This window comes from Vanrija pseudolonga, chromosome 2 (assembly GCF_020906515.1).
Source record: "Vanrija pseudolonga chromosome 2, complete sequence".
Lineage (NCBI taxonomy): Eukaryota > Fungi > Basidiomycota > Tremellomycetes > Trichosporonales > Trichosporonaceae > Vanrija > Vanrija pseudolonga.
The window spans coordinates 3,985,570-4,005,445 of NC_085850.1; the positions used below are offsets into that span (position 1 = coordinate 3,985,570).

At 62.5% G+C, this 19,876-nt stretch overlaps 6 protein-coding genes across 8 annotated transcripts; 3 read left to right on the top strand and 3 right to left on the bottom strand.

Annotated features, from left to right (window-relative positions):
* Nucleotides 1–161: 161 nt before the first annotated feature.
* LOC62_02G003277 (uncharacterized protein) lies at nucleotides 162–1,285 on the bottom strand (the record flags this gene model as incomplete). Its single annotated transcript, XM_062769808.1, has 2 exons — nucleotides 162–1,183; nucleotides 1,222–1,285. 2 exons carry the CDS (start codon nucleotides 1,283–1,285, stop codon nucleotides 162–164), a joined length of 1,086 nt encoding a protein of 361 aa, XP_062625792.1.
* A 333-nt stretch (nucleotides 1,286–1,618) lies between these two features.
* och1_1 (Initiation-specific alpha-1,6-mannosyltransferase) lies at nucleotides 1,619–3,664 on the bottom strand. Its single transcript, XM_062769809.1, has 6 exons — nucleotides 3,186–3,664; nucleotides 2,671–3,145; nucleotides 2,540–2,633; nucleotides 2,239–2,505; nucleotides 1,783–2,188; nucleotides 1,619–1,693 (listed from the first exon to the last, which is right to left on the bottom strand). The coding sequence occupies exons 1-6, from the start codon at nucleotides 3,433–3,435 to the stop codon at nucleotides 1,623–1,625; spliced, it is 1,563 nt and encodes a 520-aa protein (XP_062625793.1). The 5' UTR covers nucleotides 3,436–3,664; the 3' UTR covers nucleotides 1,619–1,622.
* A 1,211-nt stretch (nucleotides 3,665–4,875) lies between these two features.
* Nucleotides 4,876–6,515, top strand: ucp3 (UBA domain-containing protein 3; the record flags this gene model as incomplete). The annotated part of the gene is made up of 2 exons (XM_062769810.1): nucleotides 4,876–5,308; nucleotides 5,359–6,515. The coding sequence occupies exons 1-2, from the start codon at nucleotides 5,248–5,250 to the stop codon at nucleotides 6,513–6,515; spliced, it is 1,218 nt and encodes a 405-aa protein (XP_062625794.1). The 5' UTR covers nucleotides 4,876–5,247.
* A 136-nt stretch (nucleotides 6,516–6,651) lies between these two features.
* SUB2_3 (ATP-dependent RNA helicase SUB2) lies at nucleotides 6,652–9,263 on the bottom strand. Of its 2 annotated transcripts, XM_062769811.1 has the most exons (8): nucleotides 9,173–9,237; nucleotides 8,841–9,029; nucleotides 8,720–8,787; nucleotides 8,560–8,668; nucleotides 8,208–8,509; nucleotides 7,407–7,525; nucleotides 6,866–7,371; nucleotides 6,652–6,816 (listed from the first exon to the last, which is right to left on the bottom strand). In XM_062769811.1, the coding sequence occupies exons 2-8, from the start codon at nucleotides 8,996–8,998 to the stop codon at nucleotides 6,777–6,779; spliced, it is 1,302 nt and encodes a 433-aa protein (XP_062625795.1). In that variant the 5' UTR covers nucleotides 8,999–9,029; nucleotides 9,173–9,237; the 3' UTR covers nucleotides 6,652–6,776. The 2 variants fall into 2 exon arrangements, with proteins under 2 accessions (XP_062625795.1, XP_062625796.1); XM_062769812.1 differs by having other exon boundaries at nucleotides 7,407–8,509.
* A 2,054-nt stretch (nucleotides 9,264–11,317) lies between these two features.
* On the top strand, nucleotides 11,318–16,586 carry snf5 (SWI/SNF chromatin-remodeling complex subunit snf5; the record flags this gene model as incomplete). Its single annotated transcript, XM_062769813.1, has 3 exons — nucleotides 11,318–15,746; nucleotides 15,794–16,262; nucleotides 16,299–16,586. The coding sequence occupies 3 exons, from the start codon at nucleotides 11,318–11,320 to the stop codon at nucleotides 16,420–16,422; spliced, it is 5,022 nt and encodes a 1,673-aa protein (XP_062625797.1). The 3' UTR covers nucleotides 16,423–16,586.
* A 207-nt stretch (nucleotides 16,587–16,793) lies between these two features.
* Nucleotides 16,794–19,850, top strand: dsc1_1 (DSC E3 ubiquitin ligase complex subunit 1). Of its 2 annotated transcripts, XM_062769814.1 has the most exon segments (9): nucleotides 16,794–17,158; nucleotides 17,353–18,007; nucleotides 18,049–18,315; nucleotides 18,350–18,594; nucleotides 18,632–19,034; nucleotides 19,082–19,208; nucleotides 19,423–19,433; nucleotides 19,448–19,689; nucleotides 19,779–19,850. In XM_062769814.1, 9 exon segments carry the CDS (start codon nucleotides 16,814–16,816, stop codon nucleotides 19,818–19,820), a joined length of 2,337 nt encoding a protein of 778 aa, XP_062625798.1. In that variant the 5' UTR covers nucleotides 16,794–16,813; the 3' UTR covers nucleotides 19,821–19,850.
* The last annotated feature ends 26 nt before the right edge of the window (nucleotides 19,851–19,876 follow it).

Sequence of the window (19,876 nt, forward strand, 5' to 3'; positions counted from 1 at the left end):
CTGCGTGGTGGAAGTGACGTACGGTGGCTGCACAGACCGCGTGGCACTTTTACGTAACAATGCATTTGTGTGTGGCGGTCACTCTGCTCGACGAGACATGGTGCCACTGTCCTGCCTGGACATGACCGGTTGTGTGAACAAGCTACGCTACTATGCTGCATCTACATAGTCACATCCTCACCTCCCTCCCCACCATCCTCCCCATCACCACCCTCAACCCCCTCGCCCTCCCCAAGGCCAACCCCCTCAAGCGCCCTCACCATCGCCCTCGCCTCCTTCCTCAACACCTCCCACTGGCGCACCGTCTGGGGGGACGCCTTGTCCGTGTAGCAAGTATACACGAAGCGTGGGCCTTCCGACTCGCCAATCCAAACAACCATGTACGCGTACTCGGACGCGGGGTGGAGGACCACGACGTCGCCATGTGTAAGGCGCACGCGGTGGTTAACGCCCGTGACGTACAGGTCGGCGGTGCCGCCAGTGATCGTGATTGCGGTATAGTGCCCGTCGTGGTGTTTCTCGCCCCGCTGCCATCCCGCTTCGTCGCCCCAAGAGAGGGAGAGCACGGTGCCCAGCCCAGCGAGAGTCGCGCCGGTCGCCCAAGGGAAAATGCCACGAAACCACTCCTTCTTGGCGGCACCTTTCGCCCGCTGAGCCAGCAGCTCGTACAGCTTGCCCGCGTGCCGGCGCATAGAAGGGAGCGTGGCGTGGTCCCAGCGCGCGAGGTCGTGAGAGGGGCGGTGGAGGGACTTGGCCCAGGCCGCAAGCAGGGCGTGGAGCTTGTTCGCGAGGTCGGGCTGGGCGGTGTGGCGAGCGGACGAGTCGAGCGCGCCAGGGCCGTACTCGATGCTACGCTGTGTCGGCGCGGAGTAGGAGGAGGCAACGCCCTCCGCTGCGGCGTGCAGCTCGGCGATGCGCGCGGGCGACATGGTGCCGCTGTTGAAGAGCAGTGCGCAGGCCGGTCCCGTCGAGAGGGGCGAAAGGACAGCCTTGATCTCGTCCGTGTTGAGGGGGGCGAACGCGCGCATGTCGTCGTCCTCTGTGAGCGGGGGCGCCTGCGGGAAGGGCACGCAGACGTCTGCATACCGCTGCTCGAGGCGTTCGCGCGGGGTTTCGTCGCGATGCGCGGCGCGCCTGGACTTGAACTTGAGCTTGGGCTTGGGCTTGGGGGCATTGGAGGAGCCTGCGTGTCAGGAGGAGTTGGTGGGTGCGAGTATTCACCTGTCACTTCGGACTTGGGAGTCGCGCTGCTCGCCTTCTTCTTCTTCTTCTGTACGGTGCGCATGACGGTTTGGGGGGCTGTGGTGGGAGTAGGTTGACGAGTGGTGTAGGTGAATGTCTGCCGTCGTGGTAGATAGGTATCGGTGGGTCCCACGTTGGTGTGTTGTAACACGACTCGAATGCGTGTGTGTGAGGGGTGATGCGGTGTCGAGGTATCAAACGCGAGAAGAGACAAATCCAACACACAATGATGCTGTCCGTCAGCCAAACACGAGTGGATCACCTCCACTCCAGCTTGGCAGGCAGCGTCACACGTCACCCGCCCACTGGCCACTGGCCCCTCGTCATGCAAGACGTGCATACAACATGAAGTAACAAGGCAAGATGTCTATCTCCATCCTCTAGCGGTACTTTTCCATACCGTTCTCCTTCCACGACCCGCGGAAATGGTGCTCGACCATGGCCTGGGGGTCTGGGGGTGGTTAGCACAACCGGCTACGGCCAACGCCAAACGCAGCCCGCGACAGCCAACGGCCACAGCCCACGCCACGCCAGACTCACCAGTAGGCAGCTGGCTGCCAAAGTTGCCCACGCCAGGCGAGAAGCCCGTAACAGGCAGCACGACGACGTCTCCAATGCGCAGCGGCTCGGTGAGCCCGCGCAAGTCGACCCAGCGCACGCCGTACCGCACGCGCAGGTAGTTGAGCACTGCGTCGGTCCACACGCCGGGCCCAGACCAGTTCATGATACCGATCGGCCCGCCGTCTTTCGGGTTCTTGAGCACATGCGTCTCGAGGAGCTTGTCGGCGGCCTCCCATGCGCCGGATTCGCGCAGAGCGAGCACCTTGTCCCACCGCGCAGCGGCCCAGTCGGCCGCCTTGGCCGTCTGGTGCACCATTCGCATGACGGCCGCGAGGCAGATTGGGTGGTATGGCGCCGAGGCCATGGTCCATTGTACGAGCTGGAGCTGGGGGTGTGAGGGGGGCGTGGGGGAGGAGGCTAGGTCACGCTACTTACAGGCCGAGGCCACCAGTCGTGCCAGTCGTGCCGGTCGCCCACGTCCGCCTCGATGCCGACAATGACCGACGGCTGGCCGAGCACATCAACAGCCTTCTCGCCAGCGGCGATACGCTCGCGCTCGTGGTGCGCAAGCCAGCCCTCGCCGTCGTTCCACAGCCGCGCGTCACGCCCCCACATGCTGGGCGGTTTGAGCAGCGACGTGTCCGTGTCCGAGTAGATGCCGCCGCGGAGCAGGAGCACGAGGTAGCGGAACATGTCTGAGCGCTGGGCGTCAGCTGGGCTGTAGGAGACTACTCACCAAGATGCCTGTTGGGAGGTGGCTCCACATGTAGTGCACATGGCTCGTGATGCCGTGTTCCTTGAGCTGGCTCTCTTCCCAGTCCCGCGCGTCTCTGCGATCGTCAGCTTACACCAACCAGCTCGACTCACTGATCCCGGTACAGCTTCCACTCCCATCCCTCGCGTGTCGCCCACCCACTGGCCCAGGTCATGACCTCCTCGCTGCCCTTTGTCTCGCCGTCCTTGTCCGTCTGCCAGACGCGCTTCTCGTGGTCCCAGCTGACGCGGGACGCGTTGCGCTGTTCCCAGAGGTATCGGTCGAGGCTGGCCTGGAGAACGGCGCGCGCGCGCTTGGGGAACGACACGTCGACAAACTCGCGCAGCTGCGCGCGGTACTCGGCCAGCGTGCGCGCGCCGTATGTGAACACGGCGTCGGCGATCTCGCCCAGCTCGGACGACGGCTCGCCCAGCGCCCCGTTGTCCGGCCACTCGCGCAGCCCATGCACCAGGTACTTGGACTGCGGGGAGCCGATGCCCCACCGCTGCACCGGGTCAGAGGGCAGGTCGGTGATCTTGCGCCCGCGTGATGGATCTGTCGCTGCTGTGGGCGCCATCGCGGCGCCGCCTTGGCTTGTTAGTCGATGTAAAAGGACACACGGACATACCGCCCACACGCCACCCCTCTATCCGGCCCGTATCGCTGACGAGGTAGAAGGCGGCCCCGACAAGCAAAGTGCACCCGACCAAGACCTGGATGAATGCCCGCCGTGTGCGCACGCGGGGTAGGTGGATCCAGGTGTGTTGCTTTTCGTCGCCGCTGCCCGGCGTGGTAGGGCTACACAGCGCGCTCCATCGCGTCGTCCACGCCTGTGTCCATGAGCTGTAATCGGATATTGATGGGTCGGGGGATGCCATCGTGTGTGTGTGGTGGGTAGTGTGTGTGTGATGTGGATGGAGCCGAAGAGATCTACGTCGGTAGTGTCTGAAACGCGTGCGATGTGGAGCAGCCGGCGGTGCAAGTTGCGATTGTTGTTGTGACGTGACCCCCCTTGTTTTGAGGGTGTCGCACTAAGCCAAGGTAGAGCAAGAATGAGCAAGTGGGCAAAGAGAGACAAGGGTTGGGCAAGAGTGGTCACAATGTATAGTTGCTGCTGCTGCTGCGAAGATTGTTGTCGAGTCGCAGCTGCTCGTCGTCGTTGCTGTCGCCGCTGTCTTCGTCGTCTATTCCCATCTCACACCTGACATAGTCTTGCTGGGAAACGTCGCTTGTTGGCGACATGTTACGTCAGGGGCAGCTATACCATTGACAAGTGCAGATCTCACTCATCATACTGCTGCTGCGGAGCGGGGGTTGGCTGCTGCTGCATTGCGGAGACCTGCTGCGGCTCTGCTATTACTGCTGGCCTGCCTCCCTGCCTGCTGCCTGCCTATATCCATCCATCCATGCAGCATCACCCGCAGCGCTCGCCGTCGAAATTATCGCCCGTGGGCCCAGGCCAGCCTATGGCATGGCAGGCAACTCCCCTTCATCCCCGGCGGCATGGCAGGTGAAAATGGGGTAACCAGGGCTTTATGGGGCGGCCAAAGGGGCAGGCAGGCAGGCAGGCAGGCAGGCAGGCAGGCAGGCAGGCAGGCAGGCAGGCAGGCAGGCAGGCAGGCAGGCAGGCAGGCAGGCAGGCAGGCAGGCAGGCAGGCAGGCAGGCAGGCAGGCAGGCAGGCAGGCAGGCAGGCAGGCAGGCAGGCAGGCAGGCAGGCAGGCAGGCAGCGCGTGCGCGTGGTGACGAGAGAGGAGGGCAAGGGCAGGCGAGGCGGGGCACTACCTAACACTACTACGACGCAGCACACACCGCTTTTTGCCACCTCGTCGCAGCCATGGTCGATGTTACTACTGCATGCTACTGTTGCATGTCACTGCATGTATACGAATGGCAGCTGGGGAATGCAATGTCCCCGCGTTGTTCGTTTGAATGCCCGTGTCTGGCCTGGCTGATGCGACGAGGACCCATTTTGTGGCTTGGACGCCTTGCGGCGCTTGCGGCTCGTCCCTCGACGCGTGCTTCGACCCGAAGACCCTGGCGGGAGCGCGAAGGGACAGCACAAGAAGGGAGGGAGCGAGGCGCGCGATCGCGACGCACGCAGCCAGCGCGCAGTGCAGCACCTCCACGCCCACTTTGGATGCTTGCTGCTTTATGGATGGATGCGATTTCTGGTTGCGGGGTGCCCCATGCAGCAACGCAACGCAACGAGACAACAACCCAAGACATTTACTTACTGCGACGCTGCTTTGACTCTGTCAATCCCTCCATTCACACTCGTTATTGCCGCGTCTGCACTGCTGCACTGCAACCCAAGCAAGCACCGACGTCACCTCGGCCACGGCAAAGGAACCTACGACGACGACAACAACCAGCTGCTGTATAATATTCAATCTCAGCTCACCAGTCCCCGCGGAAACGAAAGCGGTCATTCACCACCACCACCGCCTTGAGCAGCAAAGTCGCAAGTCGCACATCGTCTTACCCACGCACGCACGCACGCACTCGTCGTGTGATCACAAGGCGCACATACAGCTTTGCACTCTTGCGCATTTGTCCGTCCTCGCCGCCGCCGCCGCCATACAGAGGCCCGAGCACTAGCACGCCCACGACCACTACACACGCCCACGATCGTGCCATCGACAACGACTTTGACGACGTCTTGCTTCCTTCCTTCCCATCCCTCACCACTATGAACCCGCAGCAACGGATCCAGCGCCAGCTCGAGGACGTCCTCAAGCTTCCCGGCAATGGTGAGCAGCTGCGCCGACTGTAGCGCCGACTGTAGCTGACCTTTGTTCAGACCGCTGCGCCGACTGCCATGCTAGCTCGCCCCGCTGGGCGTCAGTCAACCTGGGCATCTTCCTCTGCGTGACCTGCGCCAGCGTGCACCGCAAGATGGGCACGCACCGGTCGCGCGTGAAATCCGTCACGCTCGACGAGTGGACCCGCGAGCAGGTGCAGGGCATGAAAGACATGGGCAACATCAAGAGCAACGCAGTGTACAACCCCGACCAGCGCAAGCACCGCCCGCCGCCCAACACGAGCTCGGACGAGCGCGACTCCGAGCTGTCAAAGTACATTCGGCGCAAGTACGAGCTGCGCGCGTTTGCCGCGGCCGCCGCGCCAGAGCTGGCAACGAGCAACGCCGTCACGAGCAGGAGCATGGCGCGCGACGCGCGCAAGGGACACCCCGAGTTTGCGAGCGTGCTCCAGAACCACCGCGCCGCGCCGCCGCCGCCGCCGGCAGCTTCAGCCGGCGCCTTCTCAGTCCCCACGAGCCCGGCGCGCCCGCGCCCCACGCGCTCAGCGACCGGGCCGGCATGGAGCGCCCTCGAGCCCAAGGCCGTCAGCCCCGCGTCGACGGGCTCGTCGCCGCGCTCCAACCTCGCGGCGCCGCTCAACGCCGTGCCCCCCCGCTCTAATTCAATCTCGGCAGTCAGCACGGCCGGCAAGCTCGCCGTATCGCCGAGCTTCACGGCTGCGCGGCTGCCCTCGCCCACGCCCAAGCCCAACCTCCTGGTTGATATCGAGGGCTCGACGTCGTCCACCCGCCCGCTGCAGGTCAACGCCTTCCCCACAGTGCCGGCGTGGCAGCCGCAGCAGCAGCAGGTCGTGCAGCAGCAGCAGGTCGCGCCACAGCAGCTCCCGCAGCAGCAGTTCGCCCAGCCCACCCTGCTTGGCCAGCAGGCCTTTGCGTCCCCCATGGCCGCGCCGACGACCAACCCCTTCTTCGCAAACTACGTCCCGCAGCAGCAGCAGATGCAGTCGCCCGTGCTGCAGACACCGGTCGGATACCCCATGCAGCAGAGCCCGGGTGTCTACTCGCCCGGCCTCGCGTTCCCCCAGTTCCCGCAGCAGCAGCAGGTACAGATGGGACCCATGGGCGTCCCCGTCTATGCCCAGCAGCAAGCATACCCCCAGTTTGGACAGTATGGCACCTATCCCGTCCACATGTAGCAGCAGCTTGACCGACAGAACCCTTTTGGACAGCACGCCTGTTGTAACTGTTGTAGTTTCTTCTCCTCGCCTTCCCCCGGGCTCTCGTTCCATATACCCTGCGTCATATGCCCCCCAAACCTCCCATGCAACTGGATATATCATCGGTCCGAAGGCGGCGGCGGCATCGCATCACTGATACATGGTTTTTTCTCGTTGCATATATATAGTACCCTTCACTTTGATCTCAAACCTCGGTCGCGCCATACACACTACGCCTCTTTACGAGGTCATGTAGGTCGAGGGGTCGACGTTGTCGGGGCTGGGTGTGTTAGCAACAGCACGTTCGTCAACACCCGTTGCACACTCACAGTGTAGGGATAGCAACGGTGAAGCGCTCCTGGATCTTGTCGAGCACCTCCTGGTCGCCCTCGGACGAGACAAAGGTGATGGCAAGACCCTTGGTACCGAAACGGCCGGCACGACCGACACGGTGGAGGTACGAGTCGGCGTCGGCAGGGGCGTCGTAGTTGATGACAACGTTGACACGCTCAACGTCGATACCACGGCCAAAGATGTCGGTGGCGACGAGGATACGCTTCTCGAAGGCCTTGAACTGCTGGAAGCGAGCAATACGCTCGGGCTGGGAAAGGGCCGAGTGGATGCAGATGGAAGGGAAGTTGCACTCCTGCAACAAGGCGTCGAGCTGGGTCGCACGGGCAACCGACTTGACGAAGATGCAGACCTGGTTGAACTCGAGGTTGTCGAGCAGGTCGTTGAGCTTGCGGTTCTTCTCCTTCTCCTCGAGCTTGAGGTAGTACTGCTGAAGACCGTGCAGGGTCAACTTGGTCTCGTCGTCGACGTAGATCTCGAGGGGCTGCGGGTTAGCTGGAGAATGATAGGGTTACCTACGCTCTGCATGAACTTCTTGCAGGTGGCGCGAATCTCCTTGGAGAGGGTGGCCGAGAACATCATAACCTGCTTGTGGTGGGGAGTGGCGCGGAAGACCTCCTGAACGTCACGGCGCATGTCTGTGGGGTTAAAAGGCAGGCGGGTGTCATGGTTAGATCAAAGCGGGCCGGATAGCAGAGGGTCGACGGGTTGGTTCCAGGTCGGCAGATGGGTTCAAGGTGTCGAACGCAGGCATGTTGAGAGAGAGCAGAGAATGGGGTGGGGTGGGGTGGGGGGTTGGGGACGGGAGAGTGGAATGTGGGTATCGTAATCGGCGGCGTGTTGTAGTACAGGTCGAGCAGAAAGAAGAGCGTGAGCAACAGACCTTGGCAAACCGATTACAAAACCGAGAAGGGAGTGTCGTCGTCTCGCACGCTCCGATAGGACCGGGGTCTTCCCCCTACTGGCCGAAAGCGGTACTACGCCTTGAAGTTCTCCCCCTGCTACCTCTTGCCTCGCCGGTGACGGTTCATTGGCGGTGCACAGGTTCGCTTAGGGTCCCCGACGGGCCCCCCGATGGGTCGTCCGTTGTGGACACTTCTGCCCCGCCTCGCCTGGCGCGGGCCACCCTTGCTCAACGATCGTGGTCGATGTTGGAGGTCTTCGTGGACAGCACAGCCGGCCCAGCGGTCGAAACGCCAGACCAACCGCGTTGTTCGCGGACCGGGGTGTGAATGTTTTGGCCAGCAGGTCACCCGGTCCCTCGGTTCATGCGAGCGGCGACAAGGAGAATAAAAGATCAGGCCGGAGGAAATAACTAACCGAGTTGTTCAAGCATCTTGTCACACTCGTCGAGAACAAAGTGCTTGACCTTGGAGGCGTTGAGCTTCTTGTCGCGAACGAGGGCCATCATACGGCCGGGGGTGCCGACAACAATGTGAGGGCACTTCTCCTTGTTGGCGAGGATCTCCTGGTCGGCCGAGATGGGGGTACCACCGTAGAAGACGCTAGTGCGGACGCTGGTCATGTACTTGGAGAAACGAGTGAACTCGTTGCGGATCTGGTAGGCCAGCTCGCGGGTGTGGCAAAGAACAATGATAGAGACCTCGCCGTCGACAGGCTCGCTATTGATTGTCAGACAAGGTCGTCGACAGAAGAACAATAGCAGACTCACATCTGCTGGAGCGAGGCCAGGACGAAGACGGCAGTCTTACCCATACCAGACTTGGCCTGGCAAAGAACGTCGGTACCGAGGATGGCCTGGGGAATGCACTCCTGCTGGACTGAAGGGCGGATTAGAACTGTATCGACAACTTGCAAGCTTCAGGCCTCACCCTCTGAAGGGTGCTCGAAACCAAGGTCGGAGATGGCACGCAGAATCTCGGGCTTGAGAAGGAAGTCACTGGGGGAGGTGTAAGCGCGTTGCGCCATGCGGTGCCGTCGTGCCTAACTTACCGGAAGCCAGTCGAGTGGATACCGACGTAAGAACCCTTCTTCTCGCCATCGGCAGCATCGCCGGTAGCGGCGACCTCGGTCGCGGCGGGAGCGACATATGTGTCCTCGGCCTCGTCGTAGTCGACAAGCTCCTCGGTCTCCTCAGGAGGGGGCGCCATTTTTGAAATCTAAGAGGTGCTGTAGAAGGGTCTGTGGATGGCAAAACGATCCAAGAGTGACGCGTAAGCCGACTTGTTCATCCTCGAAGAAGGTTGCGGATTCGCCGAATGCAAAACGATGCCATGGCGCGGGGCGTGTGTGTGTGGGGGAAGAGGTGGATGGGGTATACGCACGGTGAAGGGGTTGAGCGAGTTGGATGTGTGTGTCTTGCTCCACAAGTGAATGAGGAGAAAGAGGATGATGATGAGTACAAGTCGATCTCGAAGTCAACAATGTTGGAGGGGTGGGCGGCGGTCGAGGACCCTGCATGCGGCGTGGACAAAGGAATTGCCACTCGGCGGGATTACCGGCGTCAGCCACGTGTGGTGGCGCGTCCCAGTGATGCTCCCAGCCAGGACAAAATGGGGGCAGGTGGCACATTACAAGTCAAATGAAAGAGGGGCTGCAGCCATGCCCGGGGCAAAATAACAATGCAGCCTGGCAAACTGGATGCAGCGCAACCTTGGGAACCCGATCGTGCCGAGACGAGCCGAGACGGGTGCCAGGTTGCGCGATCGCGACAAGGACAAGGTGACGACGACGCAAGCTCAGACAGAATATAGCTAAGCGGCGGTGAATACCGCGATGTGCGTCAGGTGCCTCTTTCTGCACCCTCTGTCCCTCTGCCCTGTGCGCGCGCCCCGGGTCAAATGCTCCGTTACAACCTAGTTGGGCGCCCATTCCACGCGCCATGGGGACTGATGATGGCATGGCGGCGGGGGCGGCGGGGGCGGCTGCTGCTTCCTTCCAGGTCCCGACAACCGATGCAGCTGCTGCTGCAGATGCATGTGTGACGTTTTGATATGACGAGTGCCCAGGGCCTGAGCGAGCGCTGCGGGCGGGGGTGTGTGTGGTCCCTGCTCGGCCTCTGGAGATTTCCGAGGAAGAGGACAAGGGAAGCGGGCGCCAATGCTGGGCAGGGGCGCGACGGCGGCGGAGTGGTCGCCGTGTTTTACACAGGCGCGCGTGGCCGGGCCGTCCGTCGGCAGCTCGGCAGCTGTGGGAGATCTATGATACGAGATATGATTGCGCGACGCGCGTGCTTGCGTCTAGATTAGGCGAAGGAGCGAGTGCCTCCAGGACAACAGGCGGTTGTCCAGTGCCGTTGGGATTCCAATGTCGGCAACCTTGTGTACCGCCGCTGCCAACACGGTGACGACTGGGCATTGTCGTCATTGCGCCTACCGCCAAACACACACAGCCAGACGACTGACTGCTTTGCTTTCAGCCTGGCCTGGCTGGCTGAAGAGTGACTTGCTCTGTGGTGGGAGCTAGCGGGATCAAATTATCACTTGGACTGTTGTGTCTCGGTCGTTGTCCAATCCGGGACAGCCAGCCAGCCCAGGCAACCGCAACCGAGTGGACACGCCCGCCCCGCCGTCGTCTCCCACCCGCCCGCGCTGCGCCGAATCACCTCCCTCCCACCCCACCAAACGAACGATCGCAACGCCGAACTCGTGCCATACCCCCCCTTTTATCTAATCAAGCAACGAGGCCAAGACCGGGCTCTATAGCCGTCACAGATCACCTACAGAGCTCGTCGACGACAGCAGCAGCAAGGACGGCACGCTCTAGACGGCCCAGAGTCACCTAGACACACTCCAGCTCTTTGGACATTGCCCAAATCCCTTTGGCAAAACGGCCCCCCTAACAAACGCGTCGGGCACCCAAACCTCTCAACCACGCGGCTACAACCTGAGATCAACTCCACCTTCAAACAACACCCACCGCATCACCGCATCGCTCCTGGTCAGCCCCAGACACTACTTGACCATCTCACCTTGGTCACTGCGCTTGGTCGTAAGTGGATGCAAGGTGTTTGGCTCGCCCGCCACCACCTAAGCTATCAAGTCTGCCTTCCTTTCTAATAGCGCGCGCGCTGACTTGAACTTCAAACCCCCCCTTAACTTGCCTCCGCCCATCCCGCCCACAACACCCTCGTCTCTTTACTTTTTCCCAACAACACGTCGCATTTCTTCAATCCATCCTCCCCCACAGGCGGACCTCTCTCGACTCTTGTAGCCACCGCCCCGGGGACACCACCGGCGCGGTACTAGGCAGGAAGAGTCAATCAAGGTCGGTGGCCGGCCAAGCGCGGCCGGCCCTCGTGATCAATCAACGCGTCGTCGCCCGTCGGTGGATCGCATCCATCGCTTTCGGCCACTTGGGACGGCTTGACCACAAGCCACCGACCATCCCCGTCGCCATCTGGTCAAGCTCGCGCTGTGGATTTACCCGCTCCTACAGCTTGACACGAGGTTGCGCTACCAGAGACGACAATGGACCCCCGCCTCTTCCAGCAACAGTTTCTTCAGCAACAGGCGCAGCAGCAGCAACAACAGCAGCAGCAGCAGCAGCAGCAACAGCAACAGCAGTTCAACTTCAACCCTCAGTCAATACCTGGCATCCCCGGTGGAACTGGAGATCCAGGTCCTTCCTCGATGGCGCAACAGCAGCTGCAACATCAACTCCAGCAACAGCTCCAACAGCAGCTGATGCAATCCCAAGCCCAGCAACAGGCGGGCACCGGCGCGCCGGCGCGCCCTCCTTTCAACCCGGCCCAGTTGCAAAATCTGCAACCTCAGCAGCTCGCAATGCTCCAGCGCATGGCGCAGGTCCAGCAGCAGGGCGCCATGGCCAACGGCGGCCAGCTCAACCCTCAGCAAATGCAGATGGCCATGGCTGGGCTGCAAGCGCAGGCTCAAAACGTCAACCCTCAGCTTCTGGCAGCAGCCATGCGCGGTGGCATCCCTCCTGCCCAGCTTGCTCAGCTGGGCCAGTTGGGTCAGCAGCAGCTCGCCAACCAGATGGGCATGCCGCAGGGTGCAGCCGGTTTGAATCAGAACGCCGTGCAGGCGCTGCAAGCGCAGCGGCTACAGCAGTTGATGCAGCAGCAGCAGCAGCAGCAGCAGGCCCAGCAGCAGGCCCAGCAGCAAGGCCAGCCCGGACAACAGCAGCCCGGCATGACGCCAGAAATGGCGGCGCGGTTGCAGATGCAAGGCCGTAGTTCGCCTGCAGTTGGATCCCCTGCGCGTCCTCCAGCACTGCAGCCCGGCAGCATGCCTCCTCCCGCACTTCCAGCAGGTGCTTCGCCTCGCCCACCCAACATGGCGCCTCCTGGACAGGTTCGACCGAACCCAACGCCCATGCAATTGTCTTTGACGCCTCAGCAGCAGCAAATGATATCTCTGCAGCGCACGCAGATGATGAACAACCCTCAGTGGAAGAATCTGCCTCAGCATCAACAGCAGCAACAGTTGGCGCTGATGCAGCAGGGGTTGGTTAGGATGTTCGTCGCGCAACAGCAGCAACAGCAGATTTTGCAACAGCAGCAAGGACAGCAGCAACAGCAGCCACCGCAGCAGCCCCAGCAGCCCCAGCAGCCACCAACACCACAACAGCAGCAGCCGTCAACCCCTCAGCAGACCAATCCGCCGACACCTGTTCAGGTCAACCAGAGCCCCGTACCTGCACACCTGTCTGGCATCCCCCAGCACCTCGTTCCTCAGCGGCCGGCTTCATCGGCATCACAACGGGCACCTTCGCCTCACCCCTCGATGGGACCAGGGTCACCTGCTGTTCGACCAGCGGCCACACCACCTCCCGCGATGGCGGGCACTCCTCAAGCGACTGGCGCGCCTTCCCCTGCCCCCTCTAACCACTCCAACTTCAACGTCCCACCAACTCCTCAGAATGTGACGCAGTCGCCGATGCCTCCTCACGTCGAGGGTATCCCCGGACAAGTACCAGGCGTGCAGCCTCTGAGCATCAACGGCCAGCCGGGACAGAGCCCATTCGGACAAATGCAGCCGCAGACTCCGCAGGCGATGAACGCCATCCAGGCGCTTCAACAGCATGCCCAGAATGCCCAGACCATGCTCCATGGAGCCCCCAACAACGCCGGTCAGCAAGCACCGCCAGGGTTCCCTCCAGGAGGGTTCCCTCCCGGTGTCCCGCCCGGAGCTCTGCAGAACATGTCTCCACAGCATCAGCAACAGATGGCCCAGGCCATGAACTTCTTCTCCCAGGCTGCTCAAGGTCAAGGACAAGGTGCTGGCCCTGGGCAGTCACCTATCCGTCCTCCTGGGGCGCCTGCTGGGATGCCTGGACCGGGCCAGCCGATTCGCCCCCCGCCTGGCATCAACCCTGCCGAGTTCCCATTCGACGCCAGATTACTGCCTTACCTGCAACACGTCGGCAACCCCAGATGGAGAGAGGAGATGCAGCAGAGAAATCCGGCTCTTCTGCAAGAAGTGCAAAACGTCGCTCAGCGCATCCAGAGTGGCCAGATCCGACCCGAAATCCTGCAAAGAATGCAGCAGTTCTTTGTCTACATGCAGAGACTCAACGCAAACCGACCAGGCGGTCCCGGCCAGCAACCCGGTGCCGCACCACCAGGACAGCCACAGCTCGGCCCAGGTGGGGCACCAGGCTTCCCAGGTGCTCCACCAGCGCAGCCTAACGCTCAGACGCCAAGTGGCATCCCCCCAGCGCAACAGCAGCGTGTATGGGGAGCGCAGGGACAGGCTGGGTCTCCAGCTACCCCAACAGGCATCCGCCCTCCACCCCCACATCTGCCACCCAATGTGGGAGCTCCCGAGTCTCCGAGCGCCGCGCAGTCAAGCCTACTCGCACGGCGGGTGTCCGCAAAGCAGCAGGAGAAGGCGGCCCGCGAGACTGCTATGCCACCACCGACGTTCATCCCAACACATGGCGGCACGCCTACTCGGACGCAGCCACCTGAGCAGCCTCCCACGGCCGCCGCTCCCAACGCCCTTCCTGTCAAGGAGTGGGAGGCTGCCCTCCGACTTGACATTCCTACGACAGGCATCACGGCGTTGCCCATGAGCGAAGACACCGACGACAACACCTTCGGTGGCAAGCTGCCGGCAATGTCGGAGCGCGAAAAGGAAGATGTCAAGGAGTGGCTCGCGCGCGACAAGGAGTTTGCGACCAAGGTCCCGAAGCACCGAGAGAAGATGGCCGCAAAGATTACGCGGTGGGCCGCAATGGAAGAGAGCCAGACCCCATGGTGGGTGCTGCGCAAGGGCGAGTCAATTCGCCGCCCTACCGGAGCCATCTCCATCATCTACCCTACCGAGAAGGCGCAGCAGCGTACCAAGGCCCGCAAGCGCCGCGAGGTTCGGTTTACCCCTCAGCAGCTCAAGTCCATGGCCGACGTCGAAGACCACATCGTTCCCGTCCGTCTCGACCTTGAGCACGACCACCACCGGCTGAGCGACACCTTCATGTGGAACTGCTCCGACACGGTCGTGACGCCAGAGCTCTTCGCCCAAACAATCTGTGACGACTTCAAGCTTCCCGGTGGCCAGTTTATCCCCAAGATTGTGGCAGCCATCAAGGAGCGCGTGCGAGAGTACCAAGACCAGGTGCTTCCGATTCACGCCCGTCAACCGGCGGGACCCACTGGACGCGGTATCATCGATCTCGATGACGCCGAAGGTCACTCGATCTTGGAAGTCTTCCGCCGCGCTCACGAGAGCGACGACGAGGTCAAGACGGACGAAGGTGCGGATCAGGACGACTCGCACATCCGCATCGTCTCGTTCGACGACGAGGTGGATGACAAGATCATGACCGTGGACGAGGCCATGGCGTGTCTCCCGGCAACAACCGCCACCGACGACGACGAGCTGCGCATCCTCATCAAGGTGGATATCATCGTCGGCACACAAAACCTGTCAGACACCTTTGAGTGGGACCTCAACTCGACAGTGTCGCCAGAGGAGTTTGCCGTCTCGTACTGCAAGGACCTCGGCCTGAGTGGCGAGTTTGTCACGGCCATCTCGCACGACATCCACGAGCAGATTGTCACGCACCAGCGGTCACTTTTCCTCGTCGGCCACACCCCCGGCTCGGGTAGCATTCTCAACGACGACGTGCGCGGCGCTTTCCTGCCTCCGCTCACTGCGGCGTTACGCAAGGAGGACGTTGCCATGTCCAACTTTACGCCAGTGCTTGCCAACTTTACCGAAGCCGATGTCCTGGCGATCGAAAAGGAGCGCGAGAGGGAAAGCAAACGCAAAAAGCGTGCCACAAGAGGTCGTCGTGGCGTGGTTCTTCCTGATCGCGAGCCACTCAAGACCTTCCGCACTCTGCTCCACTCTGCCATCGACGCAAGTGTCGTCGCGGCTGCCGAGGCAACAATCGTCCCTGCGCCGGTCATCAACAGCATGCGACGAGCGGCCGCTATCGCTGCCCAGGCCAACATCAACCTGGCTCTGCAAGACCTGCCACTCCCAGCACCCCCTTCGCCCCCTGTTGCGCCGCCAACGCGCAATCCTCGTGGCCGCCCCCCTCGCTTCCCTCGTGGTGGCTCTAGGGCGTCGCCAAGCTCGACACGGGAAGGCTCTGTCATCAACGGAGATCACAGCACACCCACAGTTGGGCACAAGCGTGGTCTGCGCGAAGAGCCGGAGAACGAAGCTGGCTCGCCTCTGCCACCTCGCAAGCGACACAACGGCCGCGTTGCCGACAGCCCGGACGTCCAAGACGTTGTCAAGGCCGAGGACGGTGGGCCGACGCTGGCGCCAGCTGCCCCCACCGACTCGGGCCGCGCCTCGGTCAAGGCCGCCACTCCGGTCCCCATCAAGTCTTGGCACTGCAAGAACTGCGGCGTGCCCGAGACGCTCGCCGGTGGCAGAGGCAAGAGCCTGAGTGGAGAGTTGGAGCTCTGCGCCAAGTGTGGTGAGTAGCATGGTGTCAAAGATGGACCACCCACTGACAACTCTCAGCCGACTACCTCCGCCGCACAGGTCGAAACCGTGAGGTCGAGTACAACGAGGACGAGGAGTACCACCGCAAGCTCGAGGATGCCGAGGAGGGCCCAGCCGACAGCCAGCCTGCATTCGAGTTGCCAACTACGGTCGGCAATGGTACACCCTCGCCAAAGAAGCGCAGCAGGTTTGATGAAGAGGAGTCGGATCAGTCGTCCGACTCGGACTCGGCGTCGGACTCGGACTCAGACTCGGCGTCCCGGCGGAAGAAGGCCAAGGCTGCTGCAAAGGCTGCATCTGCTCGCGCCACGCCGGCGACGCCCGCCCCTCCACCAGTAGCGCCAGTGCCACCTGCGTGGGCTCTCAAGGCACACGAGGACATGAAGCAAAAGTACTCGGACCACAACTTTGCTATTATCCAAAAGGCGCGCGCACCAGATGCACCAACTTCGGGACCGGTCGAGTGGCGTGTCAAGTGCATGGACTGGTAAGTCTTCCGAGGTGTTCCCAGCTGACACTGCAGCCCCGGCCGCATCTACACGCTTGGCCCTGGCGAGTCGCTGGCCAACTTTGAAGTGCACTTGAAAAACCGGGCGCACAACGCCAACGTACAGACACGTATCGATGCGAGCAAGGGCCGCAAGTGAGCGACGTGAAACACTGAGTCCGCATTTCATATCATCTCTCATTGGGCGCGCATGAGCGCAGACGAGGCGGATACCCCCATATAAACAAACCACGTAGAGCTGTGACAGTACACAGCATCAATGGACTGCGGTCCGAGGAGGGAAGAAGGACATGATAGAGCCTGATGCATGTCGTGTGAGGCAGAGGGAGCGAGGGGGCGGGTGGGCGATCCAGCGCGACCCGTAGTGGCCTTTTGACTGCCATTTCCCCAGATTGCTGCTGCTGCGGGCGGTGCCTGAAATGATGCGCCGGTGACGGGCAGCCACGCGCCCGCCCGCCCACGTCAGTCTCGAAACCGACTCGCAACAACATTCTACAACACTCCCTCGCACACCCACCCATCGCAACGCAATGTCCGAGCCAGCGCCGCCGCCGCCGCCACCGCAGGCACCAGGCTCGCCGCGCTCCCCTCGGCCAAATACCAACGACGGCGACCTGCCCCTGCCCGCCACGACGCCGGGGTACGGGCCGGGCGTGTTCGTCGGCCAGCCTGCGCCGCCTGCGCCGCGGCAGAGCGTGTCGTCGCTGCTCATGCTCACCATGTTCTTCTTCTTCATGAGCGGGAACGGGCCGGCGTACCAGCCTGTTGTTGGCCCAGACGGCGAGTTTAGGCCACACTTGACTGAGCTCCAGCTGCTACGGACGCAGGTGGGGGAGTATACTGCGTTCTTGAACGGGACGGGGAATTGGACCGAGGTGAGTTGTGAGCGCCACGAGCACCGCGCGCAGCGCGGTGCGAGCGCGCGGGGGGAAGGAAAGTTCTGCCTGGGGGCTACTCTTTGAGAACGGGAGGTAGACTGCCGAGGACAGAGAGAAGCCTGCGCGAGACCGCCGCCCCCGCCCCGCTGCCGCCGCCGCCGGCGACGAGACACCGCTGACACCCGTCGCAGCCCCCCACCCCATCCCTCCTCCCCTCGGCCATCACACCCCCAGCATACGACCACACCGCGCTCGCGGCGGCCCACGCGCCCTTCTTCACCAACATCACCGGCTGGTACCGGCACGCAGCGGCGCACACGGTGGACCTGGGGGTACCGCGGCCCGAAGCCGCGGGCTTCTTCGGCTCGGTCGCGCTGCCCTCGCTCAACACCACGTCGGCGTTCAACTCGACACTGGCGACCGAGTCGCGCGGACGGTTCAACTGGTCCGACGCGGTCAAGTGGGACTTGCACGTCAGCAAGGAGCGGCGGGTGACCTTTCGCGGGGGGAACGGCACGGCGCTGCCGGAGGATGGCCACGGAGCGCATGGTGGCTCCCGACCCGACCCCCGCGCGCCGGACGACTGGGTCTGGGTCAAGGGCACGTCGACAATCGAGACAAGTATCGGCAGCGCGGTCAACTACGGCTTCTTCGGCCTCCACTTTGTGCCAAACGGCACGTACACCCTCTATGCCATGCCCGAGGGGCTGCACATCGACGTGCGCAACATCCCTCCCCTTCTCCCTGCCCACCACAACATCACGTCCAGCATCGTGCTTGCCGAGCTGGAGAAGGAGCTCAAGGCGCAGGAGGACAGCTTTGTGCTCACCGACGTGAAGGACGAGCGTGAGTGGAGAAATGGTGGGTAGTGTTTGCTGACGTTGCAGCCGAGGACATGGCCACCCGGTGCCCCCTCGTCATCCAGGTCTCCCTCCCTCCGCTCCCGGCAGGCGTGCACCCCGCCGACGTGGCAGCGTACGAGTCTGAGCTGTCGAGCCCGACCGGCATCCTGACCAGCCTCGTCCGCCCCCCGCGCTACTGGGAGGGCAAGGGGCTCGGCGGCGTTGCCGTGTCGACCGAGTGCGCGCTCGCGATCGGGTTCGATAACGGCCGCGGCGTGCCGATCGACGACTTTTGGCGGCGCAGCGTCAACTGTGAGTATGTGCAGCTCGAGCTCGCTGACCCCAGACGCGGCGTATGCCACTGTCACACAGCTCGTCATCCTCGTGCTCCTTGTGCGCCAGATGGAGGCGACGAGAACGCCGAGCACGCTGGCCAAGGTCTCGCTCTGGTCCATTGTCATCATCCTCCTGTCTGATGCCTGGATGTTCTCGGCGCACGCGGCCATCGGCCTCGTGTCCGACAACAAGGCCAGCTTGCCCATGCTCGTGCCAGGATTCTTTGGGTTCTGTACCGTCTTCGTCTTCGGTGTGGTAGGTCCGGTGTGGCAGCAAGGCTCTGACTCCACAGCGCTATGCCGTCCTGCTCAACCGTATCCAGGCGCCGGAGAGGACTTACACGCCACCGGTAGCTGCACCAGCAGCTACCGCTGCCAGCGCTGGCGCTGGTGCCACAGAGGCCACCTCACCCACCGACACCACCACCGACACCCCCGAACCCCGTCGCCCCTTCTCCGAAGTCGTGACCGACATTGTCCGAGAGAACCCCGCCATCCAGTGGTTTGGAGGTGTCCTCTTCACCATCTTCATGTTCAACATCCTGCTAATGCCCTCCCTCGTCCCGTTCGTCCTCTTTGCGACCAACTCGATGTGGGTGCCGCAGATCTACCGCAACGCGACGCGCGGATCGAGCCAGTCGCTCTCGCACACGTTTGTCGTCGGCGTCGGCTTTGGCCTGCTCGCCATCCCTCTTTGTACGTGACTGCACTATCTAATGACGCAACGCCTAACCAATCCGCAGACCCGCTTGCGTGCCCCAACAACATCTGGTTTGTCGACAATGCCGATTGGGTCTGGGGAATGGTCGTCTGGCAGATTGTTCAGATTCTGATCCTCTTTGCCCAAGATAGATTTGGCCCTGCGTTTTTGTGAGTGGCGTTGGATGTGGCGGTCGGGCGGTGCAGAGCTGACCCCGGTGTCTCAGCCTCCCCAAGAGCGTGAGTCGGGCATTGGATTCGCTTGTGTGCAGCGGAATTGCGGCGCCGACCTCCGCGCCGGACCCGCACCAGCGCCAGACCCGCCCGCCTCGGCGTCCAAGAGCTGCTGCGGATGGGTTGGACGAATCCGCAGACTTGCTGACAGGAATACTCACAGTTTGCACCAAAAGAGGCCTACAATTACCACCCTATGCTGCCGCCTCCAGACGCCGAGAACGCCGGTGGTGGCGCGTTCGAGGGCGGCACGACGTGTTCCATTTGCATGGAGGAGGTCAGCACGCACCCGTCGGGCCCGTCAACCGAAGGCGGCAGCGGGGCGCTGCTCGGCCTCAACTCTCGCGCCTCGTACGCCGTCGCACCGTGCCACCACCTCTTCCACACCAAGTGTTTGGCCCAGTGGCTTGCCATCAAGGTGAGTGTGGCGAGTGTGGCGTGGCGCGTCGCACCGCGCGTCTATTCCTGTGCACGGCCACTCTGGCGCCCGCTGACTTTACCTCCCAGACAATATGCCCACTCTGCAAACGCAGCCTCCCACCATTGTAATTGTACAACCTTGTCGTGTACCATACCCAGCATGCAACCCAATATGCACAGTCTTG